Below are 14,550 nucleotides of genomic sequence, written 5' to 3'. Positions count from 1 at the left end.
TTTTATATTTTCTTATTATTTATTTTATGTAGTCTTTTTATGATTGGTTAAAGTTTTTTAAAGTGGTTATTTCTTAATCTGCGTGCTTTCACTCAAAACATCTTATATTTTGAAACGGAGAGAGTATAATCGTATCTACAAGCAAGTGCACATGATCGTTTAATTTCAAACTATTTTAAAAAGATTGTATTTAGAATTTTATCATCAAAAATAAATTGAGTGCTTAACTATGAATTCTCTAATCCATATCATCTCGTGAATATTGGCATTTTGTCAGATCTATTTCGTTATTACAACTTGATAACTGATTCTAGCTTCCACATTAATTATAGGCCTAATGGGCCTTTGGATAATATTACCCTATTCATAACTGTTAGATATGTTTTTAAATATTTTATCTACAAATGTTGAAAAGGTTTTAATTAAAAAAAAAAGAAAAAAGAAAAGAGAATGCAACAAAAATAAATACTACTAATTAATTAAAAGAAAATCACGCCAAAAAAGAATAAAAATCTAGTCAACAATTTTAATTTGCATTTAAAGCTGCAATTCAATTACTACTAGTAATAAACTAAAAAAAAAAAAAAAGGAAAAACAAATACTAATAGAGAAGGAAATTATGTAATAACAAAAAGGAAAAAGGAAAGTTACAATAAAACTTGACCCCCAAGTTTATTATTTTTGTCTTTTTGTGTGGTGTAGGCTTGTAGCTGTACAACACCTCTGCTGCTCTCAGCCTCTCAACGTCATCTTCTTCAGTTTCTTCTGCTTCTACTTTCTTACAGTAATTCTCTTTGTCTTTCGTTCTCTGCTTAACTCCTCTATCAATGGCGAATCATCTTCTTCCTCCCAAGGATGAGGCTTACCTCTCATCAGTCATCTCCAAGCGTATCAGGCTCTTCCAGCAAATCCAAGCCGATCACCTCGAGCAGCTTCAATCTCTCCCACACGATCCGATCAAGTAAATACGATGCTTTCAGAATACATTAGGGTGCACTAAATTTGTTTTTTGCAATTTCTTAGTTTCCTGGTTTTTAATTTGTTTGACTGCAATTTCTAGGGTTACTCTTCTCCCAGACGGTATCGTGAAAGAAGGGAAGAGATGGGAGACCACTCCAATGGACATTACAGGGTAGATTTCTAGGGGTTTGGCAGAATCTGCCCTCGTTTCCTCGGTTAATCGTGTCCTGTGGGACATGAATAGACCCCTGGAAGGTGATTGTTCGATAGAGATTTTCAGATTTGACAGCGACCAAGGTCGTGATACTTTCTGGCATTCTAGTGCTCACCTTCTCGGCCAGGCTCTCGAGCAGGAGTATGGGTGCAAGCTTTGCCTCGGTCCCTGCGAAACCAGACATGAGGTAATTAAGAGGAGTCACTGTTTTGTTTTGTTCTGTTTTTTTTTTTCCTCTGTTTCTTTTGCTCGGAATCCATATTGCTTGGTTATTGTTATTTCATATGTAATGTGAGGCTCTCTCTGATGTTAGTAGTGGCTTGTTATTGCAGGGTTTCTATTACGATGCTTTCTACTATGGCAATCTGGGATTAAACGACAGTCACTTTCCAAACATCGAAGCAGGTGTTGCAAAAGCTGTTCGGGTATTGCTTCTTCTATAGTCTTATTTATTTATATTTGATCAGTCAGATCTTCCTTGCAGTAGAGTATAAGATGTTGTAATATGTTTGCCAAGTAATATATATCTTCTTACATTGATCGCAGGAAGGACAACCATTTGAAAGGATTGAAGTGACCAAGGATCAGGCACTTGAGATGTTCTCTGATAATATCTTTAAGGTGGGTTAATTTTAAGTCAAATGATATATAAAATATCATTCAACCTTTATATTAGACTCATACTTGTGCTGTGAATTAATTATCATATATAGGTTGAAATCATCAATGGCGACTTGGCTAAAGAAAAGACAATTACAGTCTACAGATGTGGCCCCTTGGTTGATTTGTGTCCTGGACCACATATACCAAATACTTCCTTTGTGAAAGCTTTCAAGTGTTTGAAGGTGAACATTCTCCAACTCTATCTACAACATTACAAACTCTAGTCTGTTTTCTTATGCTTTCCAAGTTTAACGCATGTTCTATTTATCTCAGGCGTCACCAGCTTACCGGAAAGATAACAGAGAATTGGAGAGAGTGTTTGATCAAAAAAAAAAAAAAGACTTGGAGAGAGTGTATGGGATATCTTATCCTGATAATGAGCAACTCAAGGTACTAGCACTTGTTAAAAAAACATTTTAAAAATCTTCATAAACATATGACTTTGCATTGTTTTGATTATCTTTATCTGCAGGACTTTCTTATTTCACAGGAGCTTTTCTTTTCTCACCCATTCAGGTTCGTTCTTTCAGTTCTAATTAATATACAATTTCGTGCTTGTTTGTTAGTTCCTCTTTATTTATATTTGACGAAACTGATTATATACATTCAGTACTGGAAGTTTTTTCTTCCTCCCACTTGGCGCTCGCGTATATGACAAGTTGGTGAAATTCATCAAGGCAGAATATTGGGAAAGGGGTTACACTGAGGTTTCTTTCTCATTTTCACTATTTAACACACTTGACGAGTATGTGCTGGGGGGAGAGGGGTTGCTAAATTTTATAGCATTGGATTTGGCAGGTCATTTTACCAAATGTGTACAACATGAAACTCTGGGAAACATCAGGACTTGCTGAAAACGACAAGGAAAACATGTTCACGTTCGATGTAAGAGTGCATGCAAAAGCTCAATAGTCTTCTTATTTTGGCAACTAGCTAGCCCATTTGTAAGCTCTAGGTTTTTAACATTATAACATGTGAAGTGAAATGATTTTCTCTATTCTTCCTTGCGCAGATTGACAAGCAAAAATTCGGGCTCAAACCTATGAATTGCCATGGTCACTGCTTGATGTTCCAACACAGAGTTCGGTCATATAGAGGTTAGGGGCTCTGTTTCTTTTTAGTACAGTTTGATCTCATTATAGTTGTGACTTTTTGGACAGAGACGCTATGGAGAATTAATGCTTTTCTTTACCAATCTTAATTACTCATATAGTTGTAAAGTCTATCTTTGCTGACAACATTTTTTATGGTATGGTATATATATAGAACTACCCATTAGACTGGCTGACTTTGGTGCGTTACATCGAAATGAGGAAAGTATAGCTCTTAGTGGGTTGACCCGTGTCCGACGGTTCCAACAGGTACCTTTTGTTTCAAATTTTGTTTCGAAAATAAATGATTACTTTATATAAGAGGCGAACTAGTACAGCTTTAAGGTTTTTGCTAGAGTAAGTTAGGAGAGAAACAATGGTTTAGTTTAACTTCATTACGAGTTGACAAAAATTCCTGAACAGCGGGCTTTAACGTAAAACCAGAGCTTAGTACTAGTAGAACAGAAAAAGTTCCTGCACTCTAGCAGTAACATTAAGAGCCTACTTGTCAACTTGCTCTTTGCTCCTTTTCATGTTGCATATTTGTTTGACATTCGCATATTTCTTTTTCAGGATGATGCACACGTATTCTGTAGAGCGACGCAGGTTTGTGATATTTGTTTTCTTATCTGGCAACGTTGGAGTTCCTTATCATCTTAGTTTCTTGTTTATACGTATGCTGTATATTTTCAGGTTGAAGAAGTGAAGGGTATATTGGATTTTGTTGACTATGTTTACACAGTGTTTGGATTTACCTATGAGCTAAAGCTTTCAACGGTAGGATATATTTGCAGATTTCTTCTACAAAATCTGACACAATTTGCGTGATAGGATCCTTTTATCTTATTGTTTCATGTTATTTTCAATTTCAGCGGCCAAAGAAGTACATTGGAGATTTGGAAAAATGGGACAAAGCTGAAGTAGCACTTGAAAAAGCGCTGAAAGATTTTGGAAAACCGTTTCTTGTATGTATACTATTTACTGATCATGCTTCTTATATACTCACAAGAGTATGCATTCGTTCTAAAGTATGATGTTCTCTGCAGATAAACAAAGGAGACGGTGAAATTTATGGTCCAAAGATAGATATAACATTAACTGATGCAATGAAAAGGAATTTCCAGTGTGCTACTTTACAGGTTAGGCTCCCAAAGTACTCTGTTAAGTTTCTTTTCTATCTTTTGCCCGTTGCATTTCTCTTGGTATGTTATCTAGTATGTTGTTTCTGTTGTTGCCTGATAACAGCTTGATTTTCAACTTCCTGAATCCTTCACATTGGAATATTCATCCTCAGCTGAGGATGAAACGAAGAGCGAGCAACCTGTGCTGATACATAGAGCGGTGTTGGGCTCTGTTGAGCGTATGTTTTCCATATTGTTGGAACAGTGCAAAGGAAAATGGCCCTTCTGGCTAAGTCCTCGCCAGGCCATAGTTTGCTCTTCGTCAAAGGATGATCGTTCCTACGCAGACAAGGTTTTACATTCGTGACTATGTACTCTTTACAAGCTTAATTATTTGCAGAGTCTAATCTGTTCAATTTACAGGTGAGAGATCAAATTCACAAAGCTGGCTACTATGTTGATGCTGACACGACAGATCGAAACGTCAGCGAGAAGGTAACTGTTACAAGGTCCCTTAGCACAAATGATTGAGGTTTATGTTTTGGTATTTTCGATTGGTGGTTGCAAGCAACTATTGTGCCTTTTGACTGGAACCAGTATGTCATGCAATGCAATAGGCAAACAACTTCAGTGATCCATCTTGTTAATTTGTGTTTCAAATATTTGAATTTTCTGGAACATTTATTTGACTTTCTTTTAGCCATATAATAGTCTTGTTTGTTAGATATGTGTGGGTTTTGGTGAAATATTTAATTTGTAGATATGGATAGTTATTTCCCGTATACATTTTGAATGATGATTTTTGTTGTATATATATGTAGGTGGAAGAAGCCCAAGTTGCACGGTACAACTACATACTGGTCGTGGGTGACGAAGACGCTAGAAGGGGACAGGTTAGAGTCATGTTATGTTTATGCTTATTCCAATATATGTCTGAGCATCAAGCCTCTGTCAATCATATAGCTTTTTTTTCTTCTTCTTCTTCAGGTGACTGTTTGGCTTAGAGTCGAAGTGATGAGCATTGAGGCTCTGTTGGATGAATTCAAGCTCAAGACTGCCAACTTTCTCTGAGACCCGATGGTTTTATATATTGTATGTTTTCCTTGTGTCATAAGGACATGGATTTTTTTAGTAAAACATTTTTTGGCCTAGTTTAAAACTTTATGAATTTTTGGTATAATTTTAGTTATCTATGATGATACTCAACAAGACTTCATAAATAGTTTATATACTAGAATTGGACGGAAATTAAAACAAAAGTGAACTAGTGTTATAAATAGTTTCTCATGCAATGAAAAGAAAATTCCAGTGGCCTGCACCATACAATTGCACACACAAAAAGGCTACAACCGGACAGGTTAGAGGGTCACACTTTTGTTTCATGATTCCTATGTCTCTCTAAGAGACTATGACCATCGAGCTTCTCGAAATTTGATTGATATGTATTTTATAATGGTCTTTTTCGTTGAACCAAGACATATTTTGGAATAAAGTTGTTAAAATATAGTTTTATTTCAGTGTTATCTCATCAATTAGTCTTTCTCAAGTAATTTTGCTCTTTGTTAAATTACCTGTGCTGTGTATATGCATTCATTGTTTTCTTAGCTAGAACTCAAGCTTAATTATTTCAAAGCTAAACGAATGAACTAGTTTCATAATTGAAGTTTTTTCAGAAACTTGCGTCTGGGTTTTCTGAAAGATGGTAAAGTATCTATTCGCACTTTATTGCGTATGCTCTGTAAAGTCTGTCATTATTTTCATCTTTAATCATATCTATATCTGATAAATTTCAAACATTTTGAACAATTTATCAACCAGTCGTCACCGCTGAAGATAATTCAACGACCCGCTTCATTGATTTTCATAGAGCTGGGCAAAATAACCGATAACTAAATAACCGACCGAAACCGAACCGAAAAAACCAAACCGAACCAAACCGAAATTCTTCAAATATCCGAATAGTTAGTAAAATCTATATCCAAACTAACCGAAATCAAACCGAACCGAACCGAAAATTAAATGGTTAACCGAAATATTCGAAAACCTAGAAGATACCAAATATTCTATATTTAATATTATGCAAAACTATAAAATAAACTTAAAATATAAAACAATTAAATATTTCGAATAATCAATATATTTAAATGTTATTATTTTGAATTTACAAAGTTAAATACTATTTTGTAAAATTGAATCAATATTTTTCCTTTTTTATATTTTTGTTATTGTATATTTGGTTAATTTTGGTTATATTCGGTTAGTTTTGGTTATATTAGGTTAATTTGGTTAATTTAAATATAAATTATGTTAGTTATGGTTACCTATTTAACTAACCGAACCGAAACCGAACCGAAAGAAACCGAATTGAACCAAAATTTCTAAAATATCCAAATGGTTACTATATTACTATATCTAAAATAACCGAAACCGAATACAACCAAATGGTTAACCGAATGCCCATACCTTCATATGAAGTGATTTAGTGAGATAATATACACATCGAATCAGAAACTTGTACATTTATGTTCTAGTGGGTGTCTTAATCTTATCCAAATTTGATTAATTCAACATTTTTATACAGATGATCAACGTTTCGTATAATTATCTTCCATGATAAAATATGTAGTTACTTATCTTTTTGGGTTGTTCTTTCGTATTGTTTTAAACAATATCAGGGTGACATACATATCTAACTCAACGAGGAAACCCTAGAAGTCATAATGACATCATGAGGTTTTCAAATTGGAATAAAATATAGTAGATATGCTTAGATTATATAAATAAATTTTATTTGGAAACAAGAAGTATGGTTATAAGTCGTGTCAAGATGTGTGTTCTTCATCTCCACCTAAATAAAACGAACTATTTTATTCGTGTTTTCTTAAGACAAAGGTAGATTTGCTACTTTGGATTGTATTTCTTGGTGGCTGATAACTACTCCCAACTTAATCATATCTATACTCCAACCTCGATTTCGTCTTTCCGTTATTAACTTATTATTATTCTTCACATTTAAAGAAACTAAACTATAAACTTTATTGTAAAAAGTTGAAACGCTCGCTCATAAAATCATTAGTTAAAAAGTTTCTCGTGTTTTTTTTAAACATCTCCCAAAGAGGATAAAAGGTTAATCATCGCAAGCTATACGAGTCAATTTAGTCTGCATGAAACTATACGCGTATTAAGGATCATTTGGCGATGCATATACTTCAGCACCCGTGACATATTTTCTTTGGTTGATATATAAGTAAACCTCTTAAGTCTTAACATTTGCTATCTTACATAAGACCACAACAACACATTTTCTATCCAACTATTGCGAATTCCACAAAATTATTCAAAGATTTTGGTCTTGAATAAAACCTTCGATTACGATAATATTTAGATTAATCAGGACAGCGTTTCTTTTTTTCAAGTACATACAGATCTCGCAATTTAGACATTAATACTATAGTCTGATTAAACATCGTTATAATAAATCTAGAAAACTGGACTTGATAAAAGTACAACTTTGGTCTACAAGGAGTTTGTTCAAAAAAAAAAAAAAAGATTTGGTATTCAAGGAAATGTTGCGCTGTCTTAATTAATTTTCACATTTGGCTCAAACATGTAACAACGGATTAGTAATTTCTACATTTAATTAACATATGATCCACCTCCTTATAGTACGTGTGGTACGGACTAATTAACATAAACCCTGAGAGGCAGAGTTTTCAACAGACAAAAAGTCGAAGAAGGGAACACAATTCTCGTTACGAATTCGGTTGTTTTGATCGAAATATTCTTCTTCGTCTTTTCTTGAATTGTCTATCACTTCGGGTTTCTTCGAATCCGTGTTTACTGGGAGAAAATTGTAGAACTCCATCGGCCTTTTAGTTTGGTCTATTGCTCCTGACCAAATAATCAATGTCCAAAAGTTAGTTTTTAGAGGTTCTACAATTATACATAATCGTATCTACAAGCAATTGTACATGCATATGCATGCAACTATGAAAACAGAAAACCATGATCGTTTCACGCTATATATTTAAAAGATTCTTCACAATTTTTATCATCAAAAATAAATTGAGAAAACTAAGAATTTTAATCCATTAAATTTTATTCCGTTTTATTTTATTTTTATATCAAGTTGTATACGAATTGCACCAGTAGTTGCACACTAAAGAAGAGGAATGTACATGTTATCTAATGGTTATGAGTTTGAAACTTATATTATGCCTATATGTATTCACTCAAGATATACCTATATACTACACACGTTCTATATTAGCTGCATAAAACACACAAATACTTAAACCATATTTTATCTAATTACCTTCTTTTATTGGAGTAGTACTATTCTGGAACCCGATCTTTCCGGTCAAGAACTCTTTGAGAACTTGAAAATGACTAATATGAGAGAACTGATAAGGAAAATTGATAGCGGCCGTAGTTGCCAATCTTCTCTCCTTATCGAAGTCGTTATAATTACCCATCGTCCCAGTAGAAGCAGCCGTGCCATCGTGGCCAAGGCCACGTGGACGCAGCTTAGAACGTTCTCGGCCACGACGAGCCATGATGACGTGCCAATGGTTTTTAACTGCGTTATCGGTTCGACCGGGAAAAAATCTAGCGATCACGGACCATCTGTTCCCATGGATCCGATGAGACGCTAGAAGCCTTTCTTCTTCTTCCTCCGTGAAAGGGTTTCGGTTAATTCTAGGATCCAATTGATTAAACCATCTCAATCTACAACTCTTACCTGTAAAACCAAACCAATATATATATAGTAATTAATTATATATTAAACCCTAGTTTATGCTTATGAAGAAATTTAAAGAAATGACTTTATAAAGTTAGTTTTTTTACCAGATCGACCAGAAAGCTTCTGAGCGATGGCGTTCCAATTATGAGGACCAAACTGTTCGACGAGTTCTCTTAGCTTCTCATCTTCCGCAGGTCTCCAATGGCCTCGACTGCACATCATTCTTCAATTCCTGTCCGTCCGATCTCTCTGTGATATATCTTCTGTAAATCAAAACCTATATATAAATCTATATATGTTGATACAAGAAAGAACCCTAGGTTTGATGTAGGTGAGGGAAGATGGGTATGTAGGAACAAGAAGAAAGCTGAAGAGCCAACAGCACCATATATATACATATATATATTTAGATATTATATATGAAAGAATTGAAAGTAATGAATATTATAAGATTCGTTAGAGAGAGCGAGAAAGAGAGTTTGGAGGGAAGTTTTCACCGGCGATTGATGCCAACGTCTTCCCTAACCAAACACACTCCTTTTAAGTAATCTACCTTTTTTATTTATTTCTCCCATCTACAATATTTATTATTTTTTCAAACATTATTTCTGTTTATGTGAGAATTTTATATTAATTGTTAAATTGATGAATATTGAAAAGAGAAAAAGGAGATTACACAGGAGGGGAGAGATTGCTTGGTGGGGTGAATTTTCGTTAAACTTTCAACGTCTACTCAATTTTTTTTGTTTTCTAACCTAAACCCTCTACTTCAGCCACCAATACTTCATCTACGTTCGTATACTCTTCTGCAAGCTACATATTATATATATATATATGTGTGTGTATGCGATTTTTTAAGTCAGACTTATTCATGCTTTATATCTAATCAACTTCTAGAATATGACTCAAGGTGAAAGGGACTATACAATCTATGACTCAACGAATGTACAATTAGATTGCAAACATTAAAAGTTAACACTGTGGTTGCATTTATATGTTATGTTATGGTATTGAATACGTATAATTTTTATGAAAATCATATACGCAACAATACTTTTTTTTTTTTTAAATTAAGGATGATAAAAACACTTAATATGTTATTGATTTACTATATGAAAACACCAATTTTAAAATTAATCAGAATCTTAATTAACAATCCAGGTACATTACATATGTAGATTTAAATCAAAAGTAAAAGTAATTAAGGAGATATCGTTTGGTCCAAAATACGGGAGAATGTATATAACGGTTGTTATTCCAGGGTTTGTGGGATCGAACTTGATTACTAAATTTCAACCGTATTGCCTTTTGGTATAACTAATCGACTACATCAGTTATCACAAGTTATTAAATGCTTTCATAACTTATATAATTTCTAAAGAAAAGAAAAACTAGAGGGGAAGGAGAGAGTTTGGTAAAGATGTTGTGGACCTGTGATTTAATTGCAGGTCACGTATAAGTAGAAGTTAAATTAATTAAAGTATCTTTGGATATGTTTTGTTAACCTTTCAGACCTAACCAAATGTTTCTTTTCCTCAAATCGGACCAACGTGGAAACCCTAAAACGACTCTGTGTCTTTATTAATTAATTGGTTAACTGGTTGATATATATTATTAGTGGCTTTGTACTTCATAAAAATGAATTTGACATCTTATTTGCTCTCTAACATTTGGTCTCTAAGCACACATCACTAACTTTCTCTCTTGTCTTGTCTACGACGTTTAATTAGTTAGCTTTTGAACTCTCTCAGACTCTCAGTCCTTTAACAAAATTAATAAATAATAAAAATGAAATTTGGCACCACTACAACAAATATGTACATTGATAGCAGACGGATATAGCTCATTTTCCGTCACTGCTATGAAAGATGAGATTTTTTTTCGCTTACTTTTTAATAGCATCTTATTAACGCTATGATAGGAAAATTATGTAGCGGGAAACAAAAGTGACTTTTGTCCGCCAATACTTAGTGAAATTATTCACTTAATCGCCAAATAAAAAAAAAACCCAAAAACTCGACACACTCTCTCTCTCTCTCTCTCGTTACAACCTAAGCTCAACCTAAGAAGATTTCTTCTTCTAAATTCTCTGTGTGTGCTCAAATTCTTCTAAATTTCTTATCAATTCTTCAGTTTTATCGCCGTTTGTGAAAAGCCCCAATTTCGCCGTTTGTGAAAAGCCCCAATTTCGCCCTAAATCTCCATATCCATCGCAATTGATAGCTCGAATCCATTTTTGAGGCATGTCTTTCTTCTTCCTCCTAATTTCGTTATTTGTTTCGATTATTTGTGATTTCAAACAGCTTTTGATTTCGATAAGGGTCAGATTTAGTTATCTGTTTTGTTAGGGTTCGATTTATCTAGATTTATTTCGTTATCTGTTTTTTAGGGTTCGATTATTTACAGATTTTGAGAATGTGGAGTTTCGAATCCATCTGTTTTGTTAGGGTTCGATTATTTACAGATTTGACTCAAAAATAGCTTTTGGATTTGAGTATTTGCGCCTTCATAAACTGAACGATTTTTTTTTTTTCCCAAGTGTTGGTGATTGAAATGTTGGGGAACTGAAGCTTCTCATTTCTCTGTACTCACACAACAGGTTAGTATCACTCAACCAATAGTTAAACATTATTATTACACACGAATATTGGTGATTGCTATGTTTTGTCCTTTGAGTCTGATTCGTATAAATAGTGATTAGATTAGTGAGATTTTACACAGTTAGATATTGGTTTAAGAGCATCTGTATGTGTCTGAAGTAGTGCAGTATTGTCTGAATTGTTGCTTAATGTGAGCTTTGTATAATATGTATCTCTATTTTATCTATAAAGGTTAAAATTTATATTATAACATATAATGTTGGACAAGGCATGGGTGCATCTATGCAGGTAAGGAATTATATTTCATAATTAGGTTTTATTTTGGGTTTGGATACTTTAAGATGTTCTTTTAGTTATGATTTTTTTCTTTAATTATCCATTGAAGAGCTGATCCTGGTTATAAAAGTGGAGCTTGGAAATTTGTAAGGGATGTGTCTGCGGCTTTAGGTGACATAGAAATGATAATATGTCCTTGTAAAGACTGTCGTAATGTAGTACGACAGTTAAACAGTGTTGTGGTTGAGCATCTTGTAATAAGAGGGATGGATGAGGCATACAAGGTGCATAGTGATTGGTATCATCATGGAGATGTGAAGTCAGTAGATGAATTTCAAAGTAAACCAACTCAGTGGAATGAGGAAGTTTTTGAGTTATATAAAGCTGCTGAATTTTTTGATCAAGAGTTGGCTTTTAGAGGTGACTTAGCTGACCAACCTGTGGGCGACTTAAGTGAGATTGCAGAGGGTGAGGACCAACAAGAGGATGAGTTCCTTGCAAAGATCCGGGATGCTGAAACCCCACTATACCCTAGCTGTTCAAACCACAGCAAGTTATCGGCTATTGTGACTTTGTTTAGGATTAAGACACATAATGGCTGGTCGGATAAGAGCTTCAATGAACTGCTTCAGACATTGCCAAGCATGTTGCCAGATGGTAACAGCTTCAAAGGCTGCATCGCAGGCCAAATCTGCATCTATGTCTTCTAAGTCTGCATCTGGTTCTGAGTCTCCTGTTGATGATGCAACGGGTCCAATATCACCAATAAAGAATACTTTACCATCACAGTCTCCTCTCAGGAAGTCTCCAGTAAGTGTTTTCATATGTTATGAAGTTGTTTTTGTTAATTATATGATGACTGATGGTTTATATTGTAAACATGGCAGCGCATTAATAAAGTTATTTCCAAGGAGAATAAGAAGTGCAAGTTGATGGATTTAACTGAAAAGAATAGGGTTGTGGCTGAAGGACGATGGGGAACAAATGATCCAGAACATAAAGTTCACTTTACTCGCTTGGGTTCTAATGCAGTTAAAGTGTGGATAGATGTTGTGAAGGTGAAAAATGTAAAAGTTTGGAGGCCATCCGATGAAATAGAGATTATTGAAGATGCACTTAGCTCCTGCATTGCTTGGCCAGAGAACAAGGTCATTATGTCTTAAACTGATGGTTTTATTGTGTAATGTTAAGTACTTGAGATTGCTTGTTTATTTTGGATGTTCTTGAGACTTTGATGGTAAACTGATGTTCTTGAGACTTTTGTTATGTATTTTGGATCTGAGACGTTTATTAATCAGATTTTATGAGATTTTATAAAACAGGTTATGTGTGCTATAATCACATATCAGAAAATGCTATAAAAGTACAGGTAAACGTTATGATAAAAGAATATACCATAGCACAGTAAACAAGATAAAACAGCATTTCGCAACAGCTATATTAGATATGTATAACATAGCACGAAAAATTAAATATTGTATAAATTTTTGCAAAATTATAATCTTGATAATACAGCAGTTTATTAGAGCTATGCTATAAAACTATAACATAGCACGAAAAAACAAATGTTGTATAAATTTTTTCAAAATTATGATCTTGATAATATAGCAATTTCTTAAAGCTATGTTATATTTTTATAACATAGCATACGTAATAAGTGCTATTGTATATGGGGTACATATAATAACAGTGCCCTAAAACAGCGCTCATGAAAACGCTATCAAAGACCTATGATAGCGTTTTTCTCTGGTTAACAATGTGCATATTTGTTGTAGTGCACTAATTACCGGCTTCTTTTTTGAACATATGTGTATTGTCACATTTCTAACATAGCCTAAAAAGCTTAAGAAAATGAAAATATATATAGAAAAATGACGGAATAAAGTTATAAACCTGAAAAGGTGATATATATGTTGTACTTTGATTTTCCTTGGGATTGCTTGCAAAACAGTTCATAGAATCTTATTAAAGATTGATTGGAGATATAGCTTATAATCCAATCAACTAAACAATTCAATCCTAGGTAAGCTATAAACAATCTGTTTTAGAACTCATTTGCACGTGTGTTTTACTGGTGAAGTTTAGTAGGAAAATAGGCAAAGTTAGTTGGGAAGGAGTCAAATAGGATCCATCACAAATAAAAACATTTCTTCTAATACCACTACACAGGCACACGGGATCCTGATTACATAAAACCGGCCGGTCTAGGTCTATCAACAAATTGGTTAATGAGAAACCGGATCTTGAATATTACACCAAAATTGGTCTCTCTAAGTCTTGTTAAAGAAAGCATTTCAATCCAAATCCTAAACTGTATATATGATCTTGAGTTCTTGACAACGAATTCGAAAAGATGCTAGAGCCGAAAAAACAGATCAGCCATCTCAGCATCAAAATCCAGACTTTCAACAAATTCCCTTTACTTTTTTTATGAACTTGTAAATATCATTAAGAAATGAAACGCGTTGAGGCTATAATTACAAAAAGTTAGACTTACACTTCACTATCTAGTCAAAAATATAACAAAACATAGCATAAACACACAAGACTTAAGAGCATAACCAAAGCTGCATCAATTTTGCAATTCCCTTAATTTATGGGATTCCAAGAAGAAAAATCCACAGATGCTCTGGCCATATATGGCCACGTACTAACTTTGACAGGAGACAACTATGTTCGGGAGATGAAACGACGATGTATTTTAGTGAATGTTGCCGTGTAATCCGGCGCGTATTGTCATTTTTTGACTTTTCACTCAATATGACGTTGTGTATGATTTGTAGCTTTCACCTAAACGACCCGTATGATGTATATTTTTTTAGCTTTAATTCAAACGAGGTAGTTTTATTTTTCTCTTTGTATTTCAATTTCTTTTTTTGTT

General features: G+C 33.9%; 2 protein-coding genes and 1 long non-coding RNA gene across 4 annotated transcripts; 2 read left to right on the top strand and 1 right to left on the bottom strand.

The window, feature by feature from the left end:
- The first annotated feature begins 1,119 nt into the window (after positions 1–1,119).
- Positions 1,120–5,226, top strand: LOC104778765 (threonine--tRNA ligase, mitochondrial 1-like). Its single transcript, XM_087508617.1, has 18 exons — positions 1,120–1,361; positions 1,507–1,599; positions 1,721–1,795; positions 1,888–2,019; positions 2,111–2,227; positions 2,310–2,353; positions 2,448–2,544; positions 2,636–2,722; positions 2,850–2,934; positions 3,104–3,198; positions 3,502–3,534; positions 3,622–3,705; positions 3,801–3,893; positions 3,975–4,067; positions 4,174–4,401; positions 4,473–4,544; positions 4,871–4,942; positions 5,037–5,226. Exons 1-18 carry the CDS (start codon positions 1,197–1,199, stop codon positions 5,118–5,120), a joined length of 1,749 nt encoding a protein of 582 aa, XP_087364743.1. The 5' UTR covers positions 1,120–1,196; the 3' UTR covers positions 5,121–5,226.
- A 2,380-nt stretch (positions 5,227–7,606) lies between these two features.
- Positions 7,607–9,347, bottom strand: LOC104775909 (transcription factor MYB52). Its single transcript, XM_010499873.2, has 3 exons — positions 8,898–9,347; positions 8,365–8,790; positions 7,607–7,940 (listed from the first exon to the last, which is right to left on the bottom strand). The coding sequence occupies exons 1-3, from the start codon at positions 9,013–9,015 to the stop codon at positions 7,735–7,737; spliced, it is 750 nt and encodes a 249-aa protein (XP_010498175.1). The 5' UTR covers positions 9,016–9,347; the 3' UTR covers positions 7,607–7,734.
- A 1,982-nt stretch (positions 9,348–11,329) lies between these two features.
- LOC147946665 (uncharacterized) lies at positions 11,330–13,289 on the top strand. Of its 2 annotated transcripts, XR_015586770.1 has the most exons (4): positions 11,330–11,392; positions 11,625–11,681; positions 11,779–12,109; positions 13,070–13,289. It is a non-coding gene; the product is annotated as an uncharacterized LOC147946665 (long non-coding RNA). The 2 variants fall into 2 exon arrangements; XR_015586776.1 differs by lacking the exon at positions 11,625–11,681.
- The last annotated feature ends 1,261 nt before the right edge of the window (positions 13,290–14,550 follow it).

This window comes from Camelina sativa, chromosome 3, assembly GCF_030686135.1.
Source record: "Camelina sativa cultivar CO46 ecotype springtype chromosome 3, ASM3068613v1".
NCBI lineage: Eukaryota > Viridiplantae > Streptophyta > Magnoliopsida > Brassicales > Brassicaceae > Camelina > Camelina sativa.
Note: the sequence above shows the minus strand (reverse complement) of the source record. Positions and strands in the feature narration are given on the sequence as shown.